Source organism: Nycticebus coucang, chromosome 20 (genome assembly GCF_027406575.1).
Source record: "Nycticebus coucang isolate mNycCou1 chromosome 20, mNycCou1.pri, whole genome shotgun sequence".
NCBI classification, from domain to species: Eukaryota; Metazoa; Chordata; class Mammalia; order Primates; family Lorisidae; genus Nycticebus; species Nycticebus coucang.
This window is the reverse complement of record NC_069799.1, coordinates 23,209,840-23,236,417: the sequence shown is the minus strand read 5'-3', so window position 1 is coordinate 23,236,417 and position 26,578 is coordinate 23,209,840. Positions and strand designations below refer to the sequence as shown.

The following is a 26,578-nucleotide window of genomic DNA, read 5'->3' as shown; positions in this document are numbered from 1 at the left end:
CACCTGTAGTCCCAGCTGCTTAGGAGGCTAAGGCAAGAGAATCACTGTAGCCCAAGAGTTTGAGGATGCTGTAAGCTATGATGCTATGGCACTCTGCCAAGAGTGACAAAGTGAGACTCTGTCTCAAAAAAAATATATATATATAATTTTTATTTAGAGCTAAATACAAATATCCCTCAGCAGAGCTGCACGCCAGAGAAGGCACAAAGCCCTGTGTAAAAAGAGTAAAGAGAGTTTCTAAGGTAAAATCCACATGGTAGCTGAGCCCTTCCCCCAGGAGGTGTACCACATACTCCTAGTTATGCCTGTTAGTTGGGATCTTAAATACCACCTCCTGCAGGAAACCTCCTGCAATGCCAACCCCCTGACTGGGGACTAGAAGTAATTTCACCCTTTGAACCGCCATAGCCAGACTTTGTTTTAACTCCCAATACCCTTCATGTGTCTATAAGTTCACTGAGTTCGTTATGTGCATGTTTTTACCTAGACATCATGATGTATATTGAAAATGCCTTCAAAGCAGTCTACCTCCTATTTAAATAATAGGTGCCCAAGTCTAGCACAGACTACACACTCAGTAAATAGAGTTTTATGGCTTTAATCGAAATTTGTTAAACAGTTACGGTATGGAAAGCATGGTGGCCCTGGAATATGGAGATGAATAAAGTCATTGTCCCTAAGACAAAGGCGGTGGCTCATGCCTGTAATCCTAGCACTCCGGGAGGGTGAATTCGGTGGACTGCCTGAGGTCACAGGTTCAAGACCTCCCTGAGCCAGAGGGAGACCTCCTCTCTTAAAAAAAAAAAAAAAAATAGCCGGGCATTGTTGCAGGCTCCTGTAGTCCTAGCTACTCTGGAGGCTGAGGCAAGAGGATAGCTTGAACCCAAGAGTTGGAGGTTAGTGTGAACTGTGAGGCCAGGGTATTCTACTGAGGGTAACAGAGTGAGACTCTGTCTAAAAAAACGGTCATGGTCCCTGTCGTTAATGAAAAAAAAAAGTGTTAATGAAAAAAATTGGGCGGCGCCTGTGGCTCAGTCGGTAAGGCGCCGGCCCCATATACCGAGGGTGGAGGGTTCAAACCCGGCCCCGGCCAAACTGCAACCAAAAAATAGCCGGGCGTGTGGCGGGCGCCTAAAGTCCTGGCTGCTCCGGAGGCTGAGGCAAAAGAATCGCTTAAGCCCAGCAGTTGGTGGTTGCTGTGAGCTGTGTGAGGACATGGCACTCTACCGAGGGCCATAAAGTGAGACTCTGTCTCTACAAAAAAAAAAAAAAGAAAGAAAAAATTGTTAGCATTTCTGGTCTTTTTCAGCCTCTTGTCCGACGACATTCCTATCACTCCAGGTCAGAGAGGTGGGGCCTGAGGTCCTATCCAATCAGGGATGCGCCTATATGAACTGTCCAATCAGATGCACAGACAGAAAGTAGAAGGCGGTTTGGGGTTCCATAGCGGCGCTGGTTTCCTGACCTGGGAACTGAACGGTTGTCCCACCATCAGCAGTTCGATCTCCTTGAGATCCTAGTCGTTTCAGTAGCCGTCTTTGTTTCCCTGTGACCTGCAGGTACTGGGAGATCTGTAGAGAGGACACCGGGACATCTCTGAAGCTTTGAAATGGTAAATACAGGACACTGGGCGTACTGAGAGCGGGGAGGGGCGTGGTTGGAGCCAGAAGTGGCTGTGGCAGGACCCGGCAATTTCACTTCAGTTTTAGATTCTTCAGGCCGAAGTTTGCCACTGGCACCCCTCGGCTCTCTGACCCCTCTTGGCAAAAGGTGGAGTGGGGCAGGGAGTTGGGACGCTGTTGCTTGTAGCCTTCCTGAACCTGTTACTTGCCCCACAGCTCAGAGCTCTCCCTGAGCAGCTGTGTGGCTGCAGCGCGGCGTGTCCCTCCCTGGTGGTGACAATGGAAGGGTCCTCAGGGAAGAATCCCAAGAGTGTGTGTGTCGGGGCTTGTTCATGGGGGAGGGGGTAGTCCATGGGGCCCTCAACCCCTTCATTCTTTTGTTAAACTTAGGGCCGGGCGTCCCTGGCTCTCCCTGTTGGGGAACCGGAAGTGGCTCGCCTGCCTGCTGTTGTAGTTTAACACCGAAGGGGAGTTGATGTGTAAAAACGCTTTTTTATTGGAAAGGCTAGTAATTCCGGAGGACGGCGAGAGTAAGTTTTTAAATGCTGTTTTGTCTATGTAACAAATTTTAATAATTTATATAGGGAAGAATTTCAAAGTATAGTAAAAATATACTCATGTGATTAACAACATGTAGGCAAGTTAAATACATATAACAATTAAAAAACTAATAAACAAAACGTCATCAATAAAACGTCATTAAACTTGCGATTAACTTGTTCTATAGTTCCTCATTACTTCCTTGGGTTTTTTTTTCAAGATTATTATCTTTGTTCCCGATTTCTGGTTTGGCCTGTTTGACTGACTTACTGTTCCTATGCTTTAACGTGCATTCTCAGTTCAGAAAAAGCTAAGAGGGGTTCGTGGGGGTGTCTGTGTCTACCACATTCTCTACTTTAGGTTTTTTTTTTTTTTTTGCAGTTTTTGGCCAGGGCTGGGTTACCATCTCCAGCATATGGGACCAGCGCCCTACCCTTTTGAGCCACAGGCGCTGCCCTACTTTCATTTATTTTATTTTTATATCTATGAAATTGATTTAAAAAGAAAGTAATTGTTATGGTTAGTTAATTTGACACACGGGCTGTGCTGATTAATTTTGTTCTTTGAAATCTGTGAAACAGCGGGTACATATGGATGGTATACATCGTATTTTGTAGCATTAAGGAACTTAATATAACGCAAGAATGAGTATAAAGGTTCAGACTTAGGTAATGTTGGGTAACTATGACAATACTTTAGTTAGTAGGTATTGGATATTCTGAAAAATCTTGTATTGTTTCGACTATTTCCTTTAGGCATTTTAACTTGTTTTTAATGAGTTAGGAACTGTTAGATAAATTGAAAGAATATATAGATTTTAAAGTTTTTACATCTGTGATTGTGTTTTAATCAATAATGGCTGCTTGATTTTTTAAGAATAGCTTCTCGTAACTTGTTTTAATTGACTTTTCAGAGCGTTAATGGCTGGAGAAATTGTATTAAGGGCCTTAATGATGGCACAGGGCAATGGAGTAATTTTCTGATTGAGTCCAATAGTTATTGTTGCTATGACAAAAATGGCTAAAGTTGTGTATTTAGCAGTGCTAAAAAGGTGTAATCGGCTATTACAGTTTTCAGGGAGGTTAATACCGTAAGTTACTTTATTACGGTTGGACTTAAACTTTGTACCCCGGGTAGAAAAGCTCTTAATTTTAGGGAACAAGGCGCCCCTGTGTTGTAGATGGGATATATGAATAACCCTGGGTGCCACATAACAAGAACTATCTTTGAGGTAGTCTTGTGTGTCTATTGATATAAATTACAAAAGTAGTTAAGTTACTTTACGTAAGGAATTATTCTGGTTAGTGTATTGTATTGGGCACCTTTTAAATTGAATATATTTATGACTAGTAGTTTCAGTTTTCAGTTGTATATCTTTTTTTCTAAACAGTAGTGGTTTTGTTTTTTTTTTTAACTATAAGAATCAGAGGGGCGCTGCCCGTTGTTCAGTGGGTAGGGCGCTGGCCACATATTCGGAGGCTGGTGGGTTGGGACCCACCCAGGGCAGCTAAACAATGACAACTGCAACAAAAAAATAGCAGGGTGTTGTGGAGGGCACCTGTGGGCCCAGCTACTTGGGAGGCGGAGGCAGGAGAATTGCTTAAGCCCAAGAGTCTGAGGTTGCTGTGAGGTGTCATGCCACAGCACTCTTCTGAAGGCAACTTAATGAGACTTCATCTCAAAAAGAAAAAAAAAAAAAAAGGAAATCTTGAGTATGTGGGCGGGCCCATAGCTCAGTGGGTAGCCACATACCCTGTGGCTGGTGGGTTCAAACCCGCCCAGGCCAGCTAAAATAACAATGACAACTGCAATAACAACCCTAGTAGCCTGTAGTTCCAGCTGCTTGGGAGGCTGAGGCCAGAGAATCGCTTAAGGCCAATAGTTGGAGGTTGCTTTGAGCTGTGACACCACTCTACCCGGAGCAAAGCTTGAGACTGTTGTCTCAAAAAAAAAAAAAAAAAAGAAAGAAAGAATCTGAGTATGTGATAATCTTGCAGATAAATGGGAAAAGTAATTTCTGATAAGTTCTAGTGGGTGCACATCTCCATTGGGCATGAAGTGAATACCTGTAAATACCTTCTAGTTAAGACAGAAATGATGCATATTTATGGGGTAAAGAAGTCTCTACATTTTTATTTCTGAAAATGGGACAAGGATGCCAGGTGTGGTGGCTCACACTTGTAATCCCAACACTCTGGGAGGCTGAGGTGGTGGATCATCTGAGCTCATGAATATGAGACCAGCCTGAGCTAGAGCCATAACCCTGTCTCTAAAGTAGTTGGGCCTTTTGACGGGTGATTGTAGTCCTAGCTACTTGGGAAGCTGAGGTAAGACAATCACTTGAGCCCAATAGTCTGAGTTTGGTGTGAGCTATGAAGCCATTGGCACTCTGGGAGGTGTGGGGGGTAAGTGAGACTCTCCGTGTCTCAAAATAAAATGAAATAAAAAGGGGACATGGTTTTGGGATGAGCACACAGCCCTGTACAGTCTAAAGGGGAAGTTGACTGGGGATTATATCTCTTTAATAGTTTTTTTTTTTTTCTTTTGAGACAGAGCCTCAAGCTATCGCCCTGGGTAGAGTGCCATAGCATCTCAGCTCACAGCAACTTCTAAATTCTGGTCTTAAGCCATTCTCTTGCCTTAGCCTCTCAGGTAGGTAGGACTACAGTCACCTGCCACAATGCCTGGCTATTTTTTGGTTGTAATTGTCATTGTTTTTTGGCAGGCCCGGGCTGGATTCCAACCCATCAGCTCTGGTGTATATGGCTGGTGCCTTAGCTGCTTGAGCTACAGGAGCCGAGCCTTTTTTAATATTCGTTAGGCTGGGTGTGGTAACTCACACCTATAATCCTAATACTCTGGGACCCAAGGTGGGACTATTGCTTGAGCTCAGGAGTGTTAGACCAGCCTAAATAAGGGGGAGACCCTGTCTCTACTAAAAATATAAAAATTAGCTAAGCATTGTAATGGTTACCTATTGTGTCACCTACTGGGGGCAAGTGGTAGGGATGAGGCTGGAGAATTGCTTGAACCCAGGAGTTTGAGTTTGCTGTGAGTTAGACTGGTCCTATGACACTAGCCATGGCAACGGAATGGCACTATGTCTGAAAAAAGTTTTTTTTCTTTTCTCGGTGCCTGTAGCTCAGATGGCTAAGGCGCCAGCCACCTATGTCAGGGCTCGTGGGTTCAAATGTAGCCTAGGCCTGCTGAACAACAATGACGACTACAACCAAAAATAGCCTGGCATTAAAGCTGGTGCCTGTACTCCCAGCTTCTTGGGAGGCTAAGGCAAGAGAGTCACTTAAACCCAGGAGCTGGAGTTTGCTGTGAGCTGTGATGCCATGGCACTGTACCAAGGGCAACAGCTTGAAGCTCTGTCTCAAAAAAAAAAAAAGTTTATTTTTCTTTAGTATCATCCAAAATATGTGAATGAAGTTGTGATGTTAGTGTTTGGTTCAGAAATCCCAGAAACACCACAAATAGTTGTATGTTTTCTGTTTTACATTTTTTTTTTATGGTTTTTGGCCGAGGTTGGATTTGAACCCACAGCCTCCAGCATATGGGACTGGTGCCCTATCCCTTTGAGCCACAGGCACGACCCTGTTTTACATTTTTTTATTCTATAAATGTTTTAAATAAGATTCTGCAGAAATTATAGTCATTAATTTTATCAGAACAACTAAGGATGTCCCCAAATTTCAAAATTTTGTTTTTATATGGCTGTGATAAATAATTTAATTTCTATGTGTTCTACTTTGCCACCCTTAATATAGTTAGATGTATCTACTCCTTACAATTCTCTCTCTTTTTTTTTTTTTGCCACAAAGTCATGTGCCATGGCTTTATACATCACAGCAACTTTAAATTCTTGGGCTCAAAGGATCCCCTTGCCTCAGCCTTTTGAGTGCTTCGACTACAGGCTCTGTCCACTACATTTGGCTAGTTTGGAATTTTTAGTAGAGTTGGTGTCTGCCTCTTGCTTGAGGCTGGTCTCGAACTAATCAGCTCAAGCAGTCTATTTGCCTTGATCTCCCCGAGTGTTAGAATTAGAGGTATGATCCCCTACATCCAACAGCTACATTTCTTTTCTTTTTTTTCAGTAGTTTTTTAATTTAATTTTCTATTGGACAAATTTACATATCTCCCTCACCCTTTCCTTTAAGTTAGCATGACAATTCTCCATAATAAACTACTTAAAGAGAAGCTTTGGTCAAGAATGGAATGAAATAGCAAAAAAAAAAAATAAATAAATCACTGCTGCTTTAAAAAAAACAATACTTTCACCCATTTTATACTCAAACAAAACCACACAATATTTGCGTCATATGTGTTTTCAGTGTTTCCTTGGGGCTGGCTTTCCTCTCCATCCAATGGCAGAGCTGCGGTCAGTGACTGTTCATCATTCTGGATGGCAGAGGCTCACTCAGCTTCACATTATCAGGAGACCCTGGATAGAAGATTCTAAGGTCTTGAAATCCCAAATTGTCATGGCTCCATCAATGCCAGTAGTGCAAAATTTGCGACAGTCTTGCTTGTTCACCTCATTAGTAGACACTTGAGTGATGCTATTCGGGTGCAGCATCTCCAGGGCTGTATTACAGTCCTCGGTCATGGCCCTCTTGTCCGTGTTGTGGAAACGTTCCATGGCAGACATGTTGCGCTGGATGCTCTGTTTTGGAATGTCTAACTTGACACAAAGGTCAAGCAGCCGCGATCATCATAGTTAAAGAGCATTGGCCAGCAGCCACGACGCTATTCTCTGAGACAAATGACACACTCAGGAGTGATAGGAACTCTGTTTTCAGAGTTGAGACCTGTACACTTTTTGAAGCATCAGCAACAGACACGATGCTGCCATGACTGACCCAGGGCAGGCAGCTCCCATTGGCAGAGAAGCTGACCCCATGGACCCAGCCACCTATGCAACTGCCCCCTAACTCTGACATCAGCTGATCAAAAGGCAACTTGCTGCCCCAGGGTGTACCTTGCTGGCTTTTCATCCGCTTCTTTAATATAGGCAGAAAACACTCTGCACTTGAAGTCACATTGTTGTAACTCATTTGCCACCTGGAGGAAAAACTTGGACCCCACTTCAGGTATGAATCAGATGGTGATTTATTACACCTGCACAGGTGGGCTGCTGCCCCAAAGGGCAAATGGCCCTGAAGAGAAAAGCAGGCTGTCTTGTATACCCTTTTTGTGCTACATGGCAAGTTAAGTAAAAATAGAAGCAGAAAGTGGTCGGTTAGCTCAGGGATGGGGTTATAGTCAGGGGGCCTATAGCGTGGCATTTGGCATGAGGATAGCTTGGGAGATAAAGTAGCCTGGGAACTTTGTGTAGATAATTTTTTTCATCATTGTATACTCATTGCTAGGGAGTTGGGGTAAGTTTTCCCATTGTTGCCTGTTGCTAGGAGTTCTTGGGAACTCAGGGAACTTCCTTGTTCTGTTCTGAACTTGTTTGAGGAATTAACCCAGGAAGTGGGGGGTTGAGACATGCGGGGACTCAGGCTAAGACAGTCAGTGGCCTTTAGGGGTCTTTTGCTGGGTCAGTTATTACAACATGATCTACTGTCAGCAAACATTGTTGGGATGCCAGTCCAAGCTGAGATTGACTGTGGAGCGAATCAGCTTTTTAATGTGTTTGCTTAAGGGCGGCGCCTGTGGCTCAGTGAGTAGGGCGCCGGCCCCATATGCCGAGGGTGGCGGGTTCAAACCCAGCCCCGGCCAAACTGCAACAACAACAATAACAACAAAATAGGGCGTTGTGGCGGGCACCTGTAGTCCCAGCTGCTCTGGAGGCTGAGGCAAGAGAATCGCCTAAGTCCAAGAGTTAGAGGTTGCTGTGAGCCGTGTGACGCCACGGCACTCTACCCGAGGGCGGTACAATGAGACTCTCTCTACAAAAAAAAAAAAAGTGTTTGTTTACTCGCCAGCCATTTTCAGACTCGAAGTAACAAACAGAAATGAGTCATGCTCGCTCCACTTCTCAAAGCAAATTTGTTCTCTTAGGGGGACCAATTCACAAAAGTGGCTGTGTGATTAGCTCTCAGGATCACCAGGGTTTGCTTCCAGACACCATCTTTCTGACTCCAGACATAGGGATTGCAGTCTGCCCCACAAGGGACGATGTGGTCGCTTTTGGGAGCCCAGTCAATACCTGTGATATGTCTGTCGTGCTCCTAGAGTTCATGAGCTTTTATCCACTGGCTCCCATTTTTCTTAAAGATATGCACTTTGTGATTACTGGGGCTAAGGGCAATTTGGTTACGATCCTTGTTCCAGGCATGACAGGTGATTGGCTCTAGTAAAAACTGATGCAGTGAGATTATTCTTAGAGTTTTCAAACAATGGATAGCTGGGGTGGGGGAAGGTCGGATAGGATCAGAGTGGAGAATTCACAGACTCTGGTCAGTAGATGGGAACAGGCTCATTGGGAGGGGGTGAAGGACCGAGGCTCAGAAGGCTACATTTCATATTTATTTTATTTTATTTTATTTTATTCTAGAGACAAAGTCTCACTTTGTCACCACCTGGTAGAGTGCTGTGGCATCACAGCTCACAGCAAGCTCAAACTCTTGGGCTTAAGAGATTCTCCTGCCTCAGCTGGGACTATAGGCACCTGCCACAATACCTGGCTTTTTTTTTTTTTTTTTTTGAGGCAAGGTCTAACTCTGGCACAGGCTGGTCTCAAACTCCTGAGCTCAGGACAATCCACCCGCCTTGGCTAGGTGCTAGGATTACAGGAATGAGCCACTGTCACCGGCCTACATTTCTTTTTTTTTTTCTTTTTTTGTAGACACAGAGTCTCACTTTATGGCCCTCGATAGAGTGCCGTGGCCTCACACAGCTCACAGCAACCTCCAACTCCTGGGCTTAAGCGATTCTCTTGCCTCAGCCTCCCGAGTAGCTGGGACTACAGGCGCCTGTCACAACGCCCGGCTGTTTTTTGGTTGCAGTTTGGCCGGGGCCGAGTTTGAACCCTCCACCCTCGGTATATGGGGCCGGTGCCTTACCTAGCCACAGGCGCCGCCTGGCCTACATTTCTTAAATATATTATGTCATTCAGGAGTTTATAGTATTCCTGAGGATACATTAGTGTCTCTGTTGCTACAAAATAACTCTTATAATTATCTCTGGCTTAGGATATGCTTATTCATACACACACAGACACAGACACATACACATGTAGCAGAACCTCTGAACTTTGAAAACTCCAGGGACTGTAACCAACTTGTCAACATGCAGAGGTGATTAGCATAAGGAACCAGGCCTGCTGTACCTTTTACACATCTGGTGCATGTCTAGTCTATGCAAATCAGGTCAGCTTTGGGAGATGGTCAATGTTGGGAGATGGCCCACTATGGACATTCCAGTGTGTGTTTACATGTGTATTTTTGTATCTGTCTATCTATCCACATACGTATATGCTGTTTGTGCATGTGTGTGTGTGTGTGTGTGTCTGTGTATACATACACATGCACAAATAGTTATATAAACACATATACATACACAGAGTGCCAAGATCTGCAGGCCTTTCTCCATGGTCATGAGTGTGCATCTTCCTCCAGGTCTCTGGATGGGTAGCACCACTCCCAGATTATGGCTGGGAGAAGTTGGGGAGGCCCACTGTCACTTGAGAATTCTCAGTGGGAATTCTCCAATCAGTAACCAAGATCAGGGGTCCTCTAGTTGCCAAGTAAATGAGGGTCTGCCTTCTCTAAGTGACCCTCCTTAAGAGCATTAGGAAAATTTCACATCTTCCTTTGTGGATTCTAAAGCTCTCATATAATCACTTTTTTGTGAGATGGCTTCTGATTTTGTTGCTTAGGCTGGTGTCAAAGTGATCCTCTCACCTCAGCCTCTAAGTAGGTGAGATGACAGGTGTGAGTCACTGTCCTGGGCTGACATGGAAGCATTTTTTTCCCATAGATGGCTATCAGATTTTTGTTACCATGGGAGGAATACATGAACATGGGACTTTTGTTCTACCATCTTGCTGATTTTACTGTCTCTAAATATGTTTGTACTTTCTATTTCATTCTGTATTCAATTTTCTATAATTTTAGATTTAAATATTCAAAACTATGTGTTAGAATTTCAACTTATGTATCTAGTAATTTAGATAATGAGTAGGCATTCCATATTTAGTAAAAGGCTCACTTGAAAGTTCTAGTTTACTCTGGGCAAAAATAAATCAGCAGGATTGTCATCACTTTCCTCAACCTGTATTGAAATGATATTTTAATTTTTGCCAAATGCTTATTTTAAATAGTATGATTTATCATATTTTACAAGGTTAATGTTTTTATTTTATTTATAAACTTTTTTGATTGCTTCTAAATGATGAATTAAACCTTTTCAGGTTTTGTAAAAATAGCAATATATTAATAACATAATAAAAATTATTTTTATTGTTTTTAAATCTTTATTAACATTTTCTGATAAGTATCTCATGTTAATGAATTGTACATTTCCGTGAAATTTTATTGCCATGTGCTGCATAAAATATTGAGTATACCTGCTCATTTGAGAAGCTGTTAACTAATATTAAGAAAAAATACCTGCTTGGGATAGGTCCATAGTCACAGTGGAGCATTGTACTTGTCTAGAAAAGAGAATTTTTTGTTTGAGATAGAGGCTCACTGTGTTGCTAGAATACTGTAGCATCATCCCAGGTTAGAACAACTTCCAACACCTGGGTTCAAGTGATTCTCCTGCCTTAACCTTCCAAATAGTAGGAAGTACAGGAGGCCACCACATCTCCTGGCTATACTTTTCTTCTTTTAGTAGAGATGGTGTCTCACTGTTCCTTAGCCTAGTCTTGAACTCCTGTGGTTCAGCTATCCTCCTGCCTCATCCTCCCAAAATACTAGGATTGTAAGTGTGAGCCACCACATCTAGCCACATTTTGGCTTTTATAAATAATGCTGTGATGAATGTGAGTGACTACATGTGTCTTCCCCATTCTGCAGTGTTTATTTTGGATGTATGCCCAGATGTGAGATCCCTGGATCAAATAATAACTTTTAATTTTAGTTTTCTGAGAAACCTTCATACATTTAGTTTTTATTAATTTATTTTTTGAGAAAGAGTCTCAAGGTATTGCCTGGTTAGAGCGCCGTTGCATCACAGCACATACCAACCTCAAATTCCTGGGCTCAAGCGATTCTCTTGCCTCAGCTTCCAAAGCAGCTGGGAATACAGGCGCCCACCACAACGCCCGCCTATTTTTGTTGTTGCAGTTTTCATTTTAGTTTTAGCTGACCCCCAGCACCCTTGGTGTATGTGGTTGGCACCCTACCCACTGAGGTAGGGGCACCGCCCTCGTTCGTACATTTTAATAGCGTCTGCAATGTTTCTCCTCACCAACATTTCAAAAGGTTTCTAATTTCTGTATAGCTTCGACACACTTTTTTTCCATGTTGATTGCGAGAATGATGTAATATTTTATTGTGATTTTGCTTTGCATGTCTCTAATAATTAGTACTGTAGGTATCCTTTGAAATGCTTACTGGCCGTTAATATTTCTTTGAAAGATGTCAGTGAGCTCCTGCCATCCACCTGGTTCTGCTCCCAACCTCTTTTTAATTTTTTTTTATTTATTTTTATTTTTTTGTAGAGACAGAGTTTCACTTTATCACCCTTGGTAGAGTGCCGTGGCGTCACACAGCTCGCAGCAACCTCCAAGTCCTGGGCTTAGGCGATTCTCCTGCCTCAGCCTCCCGAGTAGCTGGGACTACAGGCGCCTGCCACAACGCCCGGCTATTTTTTTGCTGCATGTTGGCCAGGGCTGGGTTTGAACCCGCCACCCTTGGTATATGGGGCCGGCGCCCTGCCCACTGAGCCACAGGCGCCGCCCCTCTTTTTAATTTTTTAAAGTAGGTCACCTCACCTCAGTCAATTTCATTTGTAGTTTTTATCTGTACAGAGTGTCCTAAAATTTGCCAGACATACATGGATAAGGAAAATGGGAAATAATAGCTAATGCATCATTATATACAAAATATTTATCACATAATTTTCCATCATATTTTTCTATGTTTTAAAATAAAGATATTAAAAATAGAAAATATAATTCACTTTCCTAGCTATGAGTAACTTTGGGACACTTTGTTTATTATAATTTTGCATGACAGTATTCAATTCTGTTTGCTTTAAGACATTGAGAACAAAAGTTAAATCAATCTAGTGTCTATTGGCAATTTCATTTCTTTCTGCTTGTTTGCCTACATGTTACTTATATTTGGTTTATGAATAGTAGATTTTCTCTAGCACTCTGGGAGGCCGAGGTGGGTGAATTACCAGAGCGAACAGGTTAAAGACCAGCCTGAGCCAGAGCGAGACCTCATCTCTAAAAATAGCTGGGCATTGTGGCGAGTGCCTGTAGTCCCAGGTACTTGGGAGGCTGAGGGAAGAGAATCAATTGAGCTCAAGAGTTTGAGGTTGCTGTGAGCTATGATTCTATGGCACTCTACCAAAGTGAGACTGTGTCTCCAAAAAAATAAAAAAGGACATTTTCTCTTGTTGCTCGGCAATGGTTATTTAAGCTTATAGGTGAATATTTATGACAACTCTTTTTTTCTGGGGGGGAACAGAGTCTCGTTTTGTTACCCTCAGTAGAGGGGCATGGTATTATAGCTCACAGAAATTTCAAACTCTCTGGCTGCAATGATTCTCTTGCCTCATCCTCCTGAGTAACAGGGAATGCAGGCACTAGCTACAACACCTGGCTATTTTAAGAGACAGGGTCTTTTGCTCAGGCCAGATGTAGTGTTCAGGAGTTCCACAAAGACCACACTGCCAAACAAGCCAAATTTATAGCAGTCCTTTTAATGAAGAGCCAGCTGGCGACTGCCTCAGTGTCCCAGCATGGGGTTTCTGAGAGCAGCCCCAAGTGCTTAAGGAGTCAAGTTTTTAAGGCGTGATTTGCATCCTGGTTGGCATACAGGCTGTCTAGGTTCATTTGGGCTGGGGGTGTGGGGAGCGGGTAGCAAGTAAGCATTTTACAGAAGCAGAATTTTGCGTTTTGTTAGCCATACATTATATGTCTTTTTTTTTTTTTTTTTTTGTGGAGACAGATTTTCACTTTACTGCCCTCGGTAGTGTGCCGTGGCCTCACACAGCTCACAGCAACCTCCAACTCCTGGGCTTAGGCGATTCTCTTTCTTCAGCCTCCCGAGTAGTTGGGACTACAGGCGCCCGCCACAATGCCCGGCTATTTTTATGTCTTTGTTTTAATATTTTCCCATACATTTTAGTTTCAGTACTTTTCCTGCATACATCTTTGTCTCAGTATTTTCTCCACCTGGCATTGTTTAAAGGTCAGTCTGGGGACAGTCAGTTTGTTTCCCAGGCCCAGGAGTTAGTCAAGCAAAAAGTTAGTGACTATCCCATCTCTCTTGGGAGTGAACCAGACTTACTCCATTTGGTTGAGGGCTTGTAGTCCAGGAATTTGTCAGGAGTTAACTGGTATTTTTCTACTAAGCCTAGACCTAACACAGTCTTGAACTCCTGAGCTCATGTAATCTGCCCAACTCAGCTTCCTATAGTGCTAGGATTAGAGGTGTGAGCCATCGCACCCAGCCTTACTTTCATTATTTTATATAATTGGATTTAATGTATCTAGTTTTGGGGAGAAGCTGTATTATTTCATTTACCATAATGTTAAGATTTATCTTTATTAGAGATGTTAAAAGATTCCCTGATTTTTAGAAGCTGAGTAATACTCTTATTATTTTTATATCTTAAATTATATTTCACCATTTATTTTTTAAGGCAGGTGTTGATTTTTTTCACCTATTGCCTTATGTAAATAAAGCTGCAATAAATATTTGTGCAAATAGCTCTTAATTTGACCATGTATATGAGGGCTGTATATCTGTCCGAAAGTTTGTTTCAGTTTGTATTTTATATATATGCAAAATAATAAAAATGAATTACAGCTTTCTTTTTTTTTTTATTGTAGAGACAGAGTTTCACTTTATGGCCCTCAGTAGAGTGCCATGGCATCACACAGCTCACAGCAACCTACAACTCCTGGGCTTAAATGATTCTCTTGCCTCAGTCTCCCGAGTAGCTGGGACTACAGGTGCCTGCCACAACACCTGGCTTTTTTTTGGTTTCAGTTAGGTGGAGGCCGGGTTTGAACCCGCCACCCTCGGTATATGGGGCCAGCGCCTTACCGACTGAGCCACAGGTGCCGCCCGAATTACAGCTTTCTAAGAAATAAGTCCTTATCCTGTTATTTTGTATTCTTTATGGCTTTTGTGGCCATTTTGACTTAAAGTACATTTTATGAAATAAGACATGTTTTGACTCAAAAGATATGTGCTGAGTATTACTCAGCCCTGGCACATATATACAATGCTACCAGTCTGGGAGGTTGAGATGAGAGGATGTCTTGAGCTCAGGATTTGGAGACCTGCTCAAACAAGAGCAACACCTCATCTCTAGTACAAATAGAAAATAAAATTACCTGAATGTCTTTGCAGGCACCTATAGTCCCAAATAGCAGAAGGCTGATTCAGGAGGATTGCTTGAAACCAGAAGTTTCAGGTTGCTGTGAGCTAGGGTGATGACATGGCACTCCAGCCAAGGCAATAGTTTGATACCCTGTTTCAACATGTACAGACTCTGTACAGACACACACACACACATACCAATCTCCTTATGATAATCTCCCTTGCTGTCATTTGATTAATATTTGAACTAAATATTTTCCTGTCCTACAATTTTTTATTACATTTTTTGTCAATACATGTAAGATGAGTATCATTTAAATAATATAGAGTTGGATCTTGATTTTTAATTTATCTTTTTATTTTTTTATGTTTTGAGACAGAATCTCACTATGGTGTCCTTGGTAGAGTGCTGTGGCTTCATAGCTCACAGCAACCTCAAACGCTTGGGCTGAAGCTGTTCTCTTGCCTCAACCACCCAAGTAGTTGAAAGTACAGGCCCCCTCCACAACACTGGCTATTTGTTGGTTGCAGTTGACCTTGTTGTTTGGCAGATCCAGGCTGGGTCAAAGCTGTTAGCTCTGGTTTGTGTTGCTGGCGCCCTACCTACTGAGCTACAGGCGCCAAACCTGATTTTTTTATTTTTTAAATCTCTATCTTTATTTGATGTCTATCATTTTATTATGAAGTTTAGTCCCCGAATGTGTACCTAATTTTGTTCTTTTTGAGACTGAGTCTCAAGCTGTCACCCTGGTTAGAGTGCCATGGTATCATCATAGTTCATAACAACCTTCAACTCTTTGGTTCAAGCGATCCTCTTGGCTCAGTTTTTTATTTTTAGTAGAGACAGGGTCTCATTCTTGCTCAAGCTGGTTTCAACTTATGAGCTCAAGCAGTCCACCGACCTCAGCCTCCCAGAGTGCTAGGATTACATGTGTGAGCCACCCTGCCCGGTCTTGTGTTCGTAATTTTTGAAAGAGAAGAACTTACTGTCTATATTTATATAACTTTTGAAAGAGAAGGACTTATTCTTGACAATTTTTTTTACATCTGTACTTGATTTTGTTATTGACGCCAGCAATTACAGCTTGTTATATTGTACATGAAGACCCAATATGAAAGGTTTAGTGTTGACTTTCTCTTTTTGTCTTTGAACTCTCAAGCATGATTAAAAGCGTTTGTGCACTGTCATTATAATACAGAATTTCATGTACGTGTACTTAGTTATTTCTCCGAGAGTTATTTATTTGTACGTAATATAGTATTGTTATCTAGCATCATTTCATTGTCAAAGAAAGGGGCTTCCTTTGACATTTCTTGTGTGGCAGCTTTCAGCATCTATTTATCTTTGATGAACATTTCTTTTTTCTTCATTTGGAAGGGCAGCTTTGATGGATATTATATATGTGCTTTGAAGTTTTTGTTCTTTCAGTACTTTGACTATATCACCAACCCCTTTTTGATGTGGAAGGTTTGTGTTGATTAATCCACTAGTAATCTCACAGGAGCATGCTTAGAGATAACACATCTTCTTTCTTTTGCTGATTTCAAGATTCTCTTGTGTGTGACTTTCAAGTGCTTGATCTTCATTTGTCTTCTTGTGAGACTCTGTTTCTCCTAGCTAAATTATGGTGAGCTTTTCAATAATTTATGTCTTTTTTTCTTACATTTGAGACTGCTCAGTCATTCTTACTGTATTCAACAACAGAAGTTCTGTTTATTTATGCTTTTTTTGGATACCTTCATTTTTCTGATTTTACTTAGTTGTCTGTATGATTCCCAATCGAGCCATTTAGGATTATTTAGGTAAAGTTTTAAGGTAATTTAGACATCTCTATTTTTTTATGATTGATTCCAGACTATTTATTTTGTTTGTTTGGGTTATATCCTTCTAATATTTTGTATGTTATAATCTTTCATTGATTTCATCTCAAACTTTGACATGTGACTGTAACCTCCAGCACTCTGACATACATTGTACTAGAAAAGTGAGGAGCATTATATTTGGACAGTGTTTTATCTATGGAAGTGTGTGGGTTACTTTTTAGTTGAAACATTTTCCCACATTTCCTCCTAAGAGCTTGTCATCACTTGCTAGACCTGAATCTGTTTTATTGGAATCTCTCTGCTGCTGTAACAATATTTTCCATTTGGATTCAGCACCCCCGGCTGTCTTATAAACTATAACGTCATTGATTTTAGCCCTCTCACTCATGGGAGTCAGCAAACATTCTTTGGAAATGCCCTCCAAAGCAAGAAGGAGTAACACAGGTGGTACTCTTCCCCCCCACCAGGGCAAAGGTGGGATTTTGAAGTTTACTTTCATTTAACCATTCAGTAGTAGGATGGCATAAAGTCTGTGGGGGGTAAATATGACAAACTTTTCTTTTCTGTTCTGTTTGGTTCTTCTTGTTACTATTTTATTATATTTTTTGAGACAGAGTCTCACTATGTCACCCTCGGTTGAGGGTCGTGGTATCACAGCTCACAGCATCCTCAAACTCTGGAGCTTAAGTGATTCTCTGGCCTTAGGCACCCAAGTAGCTGAAACTACAGGCACCTGTCACGATGCCCAGCTACTTTTTGTTGTAGTTGTCATTGTTGCTTGGAATGCTCAGGCCAGGTTCGAACCTGCCAGCTCTGGTCTATGTGGCCTGCTGAGCTACAAGCACTGAACCTTTATATTATTATAGACTACTTTTTTTTTTTTTGAATTTTACACACACACACACACAAATTTATTTATGTATTTAATTGAAACTTGAGTTTCTGTTACCCTGGGTACAATTTTGTGTTGTCCTAGCTCACAGCATCCTCAGTCTTCTGGGCTCAAAAGATCTTCTTGCCTCAGCCTTATGAATTGCTGGGACTGGAGACATGTGCCACCATGTCTGACTAATTCTTCTATTTGTGGTATAGATGGGGTCTCACTCTTGCAAAGGTTTATCTCAAACACCTGTGCCCAAGTGATCGATTCACCTCAGTCTCCCAAAGTTTAAGGATTAAAAACATGAGACAATGCCAGCCTCTACTTTGACTCTACAACTTCTGTTTATCTGCTGTGATGCAAATACTATTTTTTTTTTTTTTGAGACAGTGTCACTTTGTCACACCTTGGTAGAGTGCGGTTGCATCATAGCTCACAACAACCTCAATCTTCTGGGCTCAAGATATTCTCTTCCCTTAGCCTCCCAAGTAGCTGGGATTATAGAGGCCTCCGCCAACACCCAGCTATTTTTAGAGGTCTTGCTCTGGCTCAGGCTGGTCTCGAACCTGTGAGCTCAGGCAGTCCACCCACCTCAGCTTCCCACAGTGCCTAGATTACAGGCATGAGCCACCGTCCCTGGCCTGTGCTGTAAATTCTTACCTGGTTTTGAGAATTCCCCCAAATGCAGTGTATACATGCAACATTTATTCATCTTTAAGATAATTAGTGCCTGTGTACTCTATTATGGCATCTTCCCATTGTTCTTGACATGATTTTGCATATAAAATGTACTTAATTCTCATTAAAAGGCAGTGGCTAAAATTCTTATTGTTTAAATTTGTTTCAGTTATGTCTAAGCATTTTATCCTAGACTGTTTGCAATATTTTATTCCGAGAGATGATCCTGAGAAGATAACAAAGCTGTGGCCCCTAGAATTTAAATTTAACAAAAGACTGGGAAAGTTTGTATGAGTGTAAGCCATGGAATGTATGTTACAGTGGACTTGACCAATATGTAACAGCTACCCATGGCAAAGTCTTCCAATGTAGTAAATGTTTGAATGTCTTCAGACAATTGTCAAATCTAAATAGACATAAGACGATATATACTGTAGAAAATCCTTTTATGAGTAAAAAATATGGGAAAGCATCTAACTTCTGCTCACACATTACAGAACATAAGATAACTCATTTTGGAGAAAAACAGTACAAATGCAAAGAAGGTAGTCAAGTCTTCCAGTCTTGCTCAAGCCTATCTAAGCCTAAGAGACTTCATAAAAAGAGAAAATTAACAAGTGTGAAAATTATGGCAAATGTTTACCCACAGATTAAAATATTGTAACCATGAAAGTATTGATACTGAAGGAAAATCTTACAATGATCAGGAATGTGACAAACTTACCAACCAGTACTCATACCATAGTGAACATAAAAGAATCCATTCTGGAGACAAACCTACAAATGTCAAGAATGTGTTAAAGCCTTTAACTTTATTTCAAGGCTTAGTAACCATCAACTAATTCATTGTGGAGAGAAACTTTACAAATGTGAAGAATGTGACAAAGACTTTAATAATACTCAAACCTTTCTAGACATCAAAGAATTTGTTCTGGAGATAAACCCTATGAATTTGAAGGGTATGGCAATGCCTTTAACCAGTACTCAACCCTTTCTAGACATCAAAGAATTCATTCTAGAGAAAAACCATACAAATGTAAAGAATATGGCAAAGCCCTTAATTGATATTCAAATCTTTCTATACATCAAAAATTCATTGTGGAAAGAAACCCTAGAAATGTGAAGAATGTGGCAAAGCCTTTAATGTTAGTTCAATCCTTAGTAAACATCAAAGAATTCATTATGGAGAGAAACCCTACAAATGTGAAGAATATGGCAAAGCCTTTATATTTAGTTCAATTCTTAGTAAACATCAAAGAATTTATTCTGGAGAGAAACCCTACATGTGTGAAGAATGTGGGAAAGCCTTTACCCTGCACTCAATCCTTTCTGTCCATTAAAGAATTCATTGTGGAGAAAAACTCTACCAAGTTCGAAAAATGTGGCAAAGCCTTTAATTAGTATGTGAACATTTCTAGACATAAAACATTAAATTCTGGAGAGAAACATTGTAAATATGTACAGTGTGGCAAACTCTACAACTCACATTCAATCCTCACTGTACATAGAATAAATCATACAGGAGAGAAACCCTCCAAATATGAAGAATGTAGCAGTACTTTTACGTGTTTTATAACATGCTAAGCATAAAATAATTCATACTGAAGACAAATCCTACAAATGTTAACTGTGGAAATGACTTTAACCAGAGCTCTTACTAAACATAAGACCTTACTAACCATAAGAAAAGTCATATTGGAGAAAAATCTTACAAATGTGAATGATCTGGCAAAGGTTTTCACTGGTCCTTATCCTTAGAAAACATAAGAGAAATCATAGCAGACAAAAATGGTAACAATCTGAAGATGTGGCAAATCATTATGCCAGTAGTCACTGTTTTTTGTACACAATAGAATTCATGTTGAAGAGAAACTCTTGATGTTTACTAATGGTTGAACTAACAAATGTGAAGAACTTGGCAAGTGTTTAACTTGTGCTCAAACCATTCTATAAATGAAAAGTTTATAACACAGAAATTCTTTACAAATGTGAACAAAGTGTCGAATCCTACAACCTGTACTCACACTTTTTAGTACATAACAGAATTCATAGATAAATTCTATATATGTGTAGAGTGACAGTATCTTTAAATATCTCACACTATTGTGATCATAATTCATGTGGAAGAACTCTACAAATGTCAGTCATGTCTCAAAGCCTTAAAGTTGTGTTTATCCTGTTAATAGGGCTAAGGAGAGACAAGGGTAGATGATGATGATAGGATAGGAGATGTTTTTCCATAAGAAGAGGAACAAATTGAGCACAGGGTCTTCCAAGAAACAAAAGCTGGTATTTCAAAAAGGATTCCCCAAACTGAACTGATGTTTGCTCTACAAAAATGAATCTCAGAGGTAGAGAGGCCAGAATGTGGAGATATGGCCGTGGCCACAATAAGTGGTCTTTGGAGCGGGCATACAAGTAAGATGGCAGTAGGCTCAAGTGACCTATTTTCATTAACATAATACAGTGTATACCAGTTCTATCATACTCTACAATTACAATGACAAATGGTATTCATTGATTGCAGGCATAGAAATGGGAGGATTTTCCATTCTGGAAGATTTCCCTGTTTCCAAGAAAAATCATGAGTATTTTACCCCCACACCACTTAACATAGAATTGGAAAATCCATGTAAGGGGAAACAGTTTACTAATCCCAGGGTCTTCTCCACTTGAAAAGGTAGATGTGTTCCTTTTCTGGAGGGACCATCATTTTAATAAACTTTGCCATTTGCAAACTTGTATCTACTGTTCTGCTCATTTGTTTCACTGTCTTGGTAGTAGTAAAAATTCTTTGGCACCTGGAACAAAAGAAACAGGGAGTATATACCTGACATCTGGTCCCCATATGTGACATTTTAGTGCCAAAAACTGGGAGGAAAATACATACCTTCATTGCGATAAACTAATGGAACAATAGACATTCTGAGTTCATTCTGCCTGCTGGATATTACTTACTACTCCTATATCTCTTTCACTGTCTTCACTTGTAGGTAAGGTAGCTCCTAACCAACACTTGCTCCATCTGCTTTTTTCTTCTTCACCTGGACAATCCACTTCATCTCCTAGTTACCACTAATGTTCAAAAGCTTAAAAGGGGGCTTCAGGCTCTACAAGCAGAATGTTGAACCAGATTTTTTAGGTCTTAATAACCAGAATGGGGGTGAGGAGACAGTGAGAAAAAGCCAGGCAGGCCAGCAGCAGGTCTTAAGAGCAGAAGGAAGCTTTTGAAATGTTTGTTACACTAGAGGAAGAAGGTTGTCAGACACTGAGTTTTCCTAGAGGCTTAGGCAAGAAGACACCCAGCCTGAGCCCTTCCCTACTATGACATGGGTTCCTGGAGTTAGAAATGGCTTCGGAAGGGGACTATGCCCTCACTAGTAGAGAGATGCACTGGAAGTGACATTGCCCGCTCCTGGAGACAGGATCACATTCACCTTCTAGCCCCTGTGAAATCCCTGAACCAGCCCTGACCCTCTGGAAATCTCTCAGTCTGATGGACAAATTCCAGCTTCAGAATAAGCTCAACTGGGAAGTTGTCTTTTTCTGCCATGGTAAATAAACTGATGTTCGTATAACTAGAACCACTCCTCTGCTCTCCCTGGAAATTCAGGGCCTCTGTTTTCCTTTCCTATATCTCTCTTAAAAATGGAAGGTAAAATTAAAGTCCCTGTGCTCCCTGGTTGATGATGTTTTGGTTTATCCCTTTTAGCACTTTCCAACTGCCCTACTCTCTTGTTTGGATGAAGTCTGAACTTTACATTAGAGACCTAAATCCTTTGCATCCACAGGCCTCCTTTCTCAGGCCTTTTAAAAGACTTAACTGGGATGCAATTTTCTTTCACAATAGAAAAATCATTAAAGCAAGAAGTATCCAGTATGGTGGCGCCCATAGCTCAGTGGGTAGGACGCCAGCTACATACCACTGAGGCTGGCAGGTTCGGACCTGGCCCTGGCCAGCTAAAAAACAACAACAACAAGTAGCTAGTGTTTTGGTGGGTGCTTGTAGTCTCGGGAGTTTGGGAGGTTGGGAGGTTGAGGCAAGACAATTGCTTAAACCCAAGAGTTTTAGGTTGCTTTAACTGTTGATGCCACGGATTTTACCCAGGGCAACAGCTTGATACTCTATCTCAATAAAACAAAAACAAAAAATCCCAGAAGGATCCAGTATGTATTCTCTCCATGAGAGAGATGTGAAGAAAGTCATGAATATCAAGAAATGTAGATGGTAAAGAAAATTAAAAGGGAATCATTTCGTGTAGGAAAATTAAAAGGGAATCATTTCGTGTAGGAAAAAAGAACCTAATATGCCAATGTTTGTCCTAAAATAAGTCATGGTTTAAGAAGAAAACTTTGTGGCAAAGATAGAACTTAGGCATGTGAAAAATGGCGTATGTAAGGCACAATATTTGGAAAGGTGAATTTATTTTGTATGTGAACAAGTTAACCTACCTGAAAGGAATCGCCAATTAAAACAACAAAGTGTTCTTTTTGTTATCAGACTTTGTTTAAAACCTCTTCAGATTGCTGGTGTATATGTTGAAACTGATAAGAACAATTAAGTCATTTATTCATCGTCAGTCTGCCACTATGGAGTTAAAATAAATCTACCTATCTATATTTTCTTCTGCCTGCCTTAAGATGTATTTGATTAGTTATAGGTATTGAGATCAAGATTATGAAACTGATATCAATACTCAAGGTCATTACTCCTTTGAACCCTTAGTAAAGAAGAGAAGGAACCATCTTTATCCTTTAAAACACCAGACTCTTTTTCTCAATTGCCTGACATTTTCACTCCTTCCTCTGTGTCTTTAATTCACTTTTCATACCTCTTGGCTTTCTGCTCCTAAATTTAGATAACAGAACTTGTATGTGTAACTACTGTTACACTTGAACAACTTGTATTTTCTTTCACAAGTGTGGACTCTGGCCACACGGGACCATTTCTGGTTGTGGAACAAACTGGGTACTCCATGCCCTTCTTGTGGTCCTTCTTTTTTTTTTGAGACAGAAGTGTCACTTTGTCACCCTCGGTAGTATGGTGTGGTGTCATAGCTCACAGCACCCTCAAAGTGTTGGGCTCAGTGGTCCTTTTGCTTCAGCCTCACAAGTAGGTAGGACTACAGGTGCCCACCACAGAACCCAGCTATTTTTTTAAGAGACAAGGTCTCACTGTTGCTCAGGCTGGTCTGGAACTCCTGAGCTCACTCACCTCAGCCGCGCAGAGTGCTAGGAGCTGGTGGTTTCGAACCCAGCTTGGGCCTTCTAAACAACAGTGACAACTACAACCAAAAAATATATAAAAATAAACGATACAGAGAAAATTAGCATGGACCCTGCACAAGGATGACATACAAATTCATGAAGCGTTCCATAAATTTTTGCATGTCTTGTCAAAAAAAAAAAAAAAGTATATATATATATATAGCTGGGCGATGTGCCGGGCTCCTATAGTCTTAGTTACTTGGGATACTGAGGCAAGAGAATCACTTAAGCCAAAGAGTTTGAAGTTGCTGTGAACTGTGATGCCACAGCACTCTACCGAGGGTGACATATTGAGGTTTTGTCTCAAAAAAAAGGCTCTGCTCCCCTAGCTCAGTGGTTAAGGTGCAGGTCACATACACCGGGGCTGGCGAGTTTGAACCGCGCCTGGGCTTGCTAACAATAATGGCAACTATAACACAGAAAATAGCCGAGCTTTGTGGCATCTGTAGTCCCAGCACAAGAGTTCAAGGTTGCTGTTAGCTTTGATGCGACAGCATTCTACTAAGGGTGACATAGTGACACTCCTGTTTCAAAAAAAAGAGAAGAAAAGAAAGAAAAGAAAAGAAAAAAAGAAAGCTCTCATTAGCCACTCTTAAACTGGAGGCAAATGATCTGTCTTAAAATGCTTCACAGACCCCCTGAAAAAGATCCAGGAAGACTCAGGCTGATCCAGACTCCTGTCAGGCTGGATCAATGGGCAGCTCTTTCACTCTGGTCACTGGAAAAAATCAGAGCAGACAGGGAGGTCATCTGAGCAAGAGGACTTGATGAGGCAAAGGCTAAAAAGAGGTACCCAAATACAGTTAAGTATGAAACCCGGGAATTGAACGTAGAAAGGGGGTACATGCTTTGTAAGGGATGCCTTCTTCCACTGGAATCTGATGATGTGATTCTCGGCAGGAAAGTGCAAGGCCCAGAGAACTCTGGCCACCTGAGATGGGCACAGCATTGTCCACAGGTATTACTTGGTCCATGACAATGGTGCCTTTCTGGACAGCAATAATTTGGCCCAAAGTCTGTAGGATACCCTCTCCAATGGGTAGTCTGTCTTTTCTTCTCTACCTATGGAAAGCTGTGGGCTAAGACTTTCTAACAAATGCTAGGGCTACATATTCAGTGCTTAATACTCCACTCTCCCCTCTGACTAAACAATCCGACTCTATAGTAGGAGTGCCAGGACAGCTGGAGCACAAATTCTTTCTTAAACCTCTTACATGCTGGATTGGAGAAAAAGAGATGGCTCATTGGTTTCTTTAGATGCCTGATTTCATCATTCTCTTGCTGGTGAGACACTTGTCTAAATTATATACTCATATTACCTTTTCTCCAGAAAACAATAGCCTTCTAATGAAGGTACAGGAAGAACATGACTAATAGGTGTCACTCCAGCATCTGGAGGGTGACGTCAAATGGCCAAAAAAAATCAATGTCCAGGTGAACTCTATCTGGGAAGAGCATTCCTCTAGGAAAGCCCTCAGGACCAACCCATATTGAGGTCCACTTAGAATCAGGTCAACCAACACATTTATACTTTTGAACATGAAGCATTAATAGACATAGCCCCTTTGATTGACAATTTTATGAGATACAGGCCAAGAAGTCCTGTACCATTGATTATTGTACCATTAATGAGCAATTAATTTGTGTTGTACTCTGTGTCTCTCTGCCTGTATCCCCAGGGGTACATGTTCCATTTTAAGTCCATTTACTAGTTGATGATTGGAAACTTGGACCAATAAGAGGGTGGTGGAGGAGAAAAGTAATAGTTGGCTTTCTCTGTTTTCTGGTGTCCCAAGTGAAGTTGAGCAGTGGTGGGTTCTGACTAGTTTTCACCAAGAATGTTACTTAACCTATAATCATCTCACGTTTTGCAGCAGTGATTTTTTTTGTGTTAAATTTTTCTACTAGGTTTCAAAAGTTTGTGTGTGAAATAATGAATGATACAAATACAGATGAAAGTCAATCTGTTACCCAATGGTAACTACGCTTTTTTTTCTTTTCGAGTGGAGTATCACTATGTCGCCCTTGGTAGAGCACAGGAACCTCCAGCTCCTGGGCTTAAGCAATTCTCTTGCTTCAACCTCCCAAGTAGCTGGGACTACAGCCACCCACCACAATGCTTGGCCATTTTTTGTTTCAGCAGGCCTGGGCCGGGTTCGAACACACGAGCCCTGGTGCATGTGGCCGGAGCCCTACCCACTAGGCTATGGGCGTTGAGCCTGATTTGATAGTTTTTAAATTTATTTCATTTTTTTATTTTATTTATTTTTTTTGAGACAGAGCCTCAAGTTGTTGCCCTGCGTAGAGTGCTCTGGCATCACAGCTCACAGCAACCTCCAACTCCTGGGCTCAAGCTAGTCTCCTGCCTCCACCTCCCAAGTATCTGGGAATACTGGAGCACACCACAACGCTCAGCTATTTTTTTTGTTTGCAGCCGTCATTGTTGTTTGGAGGGCTTGGGCTGGATTCAAACTCACCAGCTCAGGTGTATGTTGCTGGCGCCGTAGCTGCTTGAGCCACAGGTGCAGAGCCCTGAACTGAGGTTTTATGTAAAGAAAATGTAAAGTAAATGACAATAACAACATGATTTCTCCATGGCTTCGTAAGATAGAAAATAAATGTAAACATTTTTCCCTAGAAAGTACTATCAAATGTTAGTGGATAATGGTCCTCCATGCACTGAGACCAGAAGAGTGAATATCTCCATTATTTTCTGAGTTAAAGAACAAGGTTGATATCATGTGTTCACATTGCTGCTTATAATATGCAGAAGTGAATGAATAATGAGACCTTCTCTTTTTTTTTTTTGCAGTTTTTGACCGGGGCTGGCTTTCAACCCGCCACCTCCAGCATATAGGACTGGCACCATACTCCTTTGAGCCACAGGTCTCCCAGGTAGCTGGAACTACAGACACCTGCCACAACACCCGGCTATTTTTAGAGATGGGGTCTTGCTCTGGGCGCAGTCCACCCACTTTGGTCTCCCAAGTTTTGGGATTACAGGTGTGAGCGTCCATGCCTGGTGCTGCTTTTTTTTTTTCCCCTTCTATTTTTTCTATCCATCATCAAGAGTTCCTAAAATATTTTATTTGAGTGTTGTGTCCCTTACATCATACTACCTTGCTGATGAATTTTTAAATATTCAGGAACACATCTGTCCTGGGTCTGATCTCACAAATTACCAAAAACTCTCACGTGACTGGGTTGACTGATGAACTGATGCCTTAATGAGGAAAAGAGGCAAGAAATAGTCTGTGTCTGGTGAGTCTCTGTTTCTCCAGCTGTGGTGCCTGTGCAAATGG

General features: G+C 41.3%; 1 protein-coding gene and 2 pseudogenes across 3 annotated transcripts in view; 2 read left to right on the top strand and 1 right to left on the bottom strand.

The window, feature by feature from the left end:
- The first annotated feature begins 1,474 nt into the window (after positions 1-1,474).
- LOC128572806 (zinc finger protein 91-like) overlaps positions 1,475-26,578 on the top strand; it is a 70,555-nt gene continuing 45,451 nt past the window's right edge. For 2 of the 3 annotated variants that reach the window (XM_053572908.1, XM_053572906.1), the window contains exon 1: positions 1,475-1,612. In XM_053572908.1, coding sequence (XP_053428883.1) covers positions 1,610-1,612 — 3 coding nt within the window. In that variant the 5' untranslated portion in view covers positions 1,475-1,609. Of the gene's footprint in view, positions 1,613-26,118; positions 26,172-26,578 lie in introns of those variants that run through there. The other variant, XM_053572907.1, reaches the window with a different exon arrangement.
- Positions 6,393-8,693, bottom strand: LOC128572808 (actin-related protein 2/3 complex subunit 1A-like; annotated as a pseudogene).
- On the top strand, positions 23,307-23,392 carry LOC128573192 (uncharacterized; annotated as a pseudogene).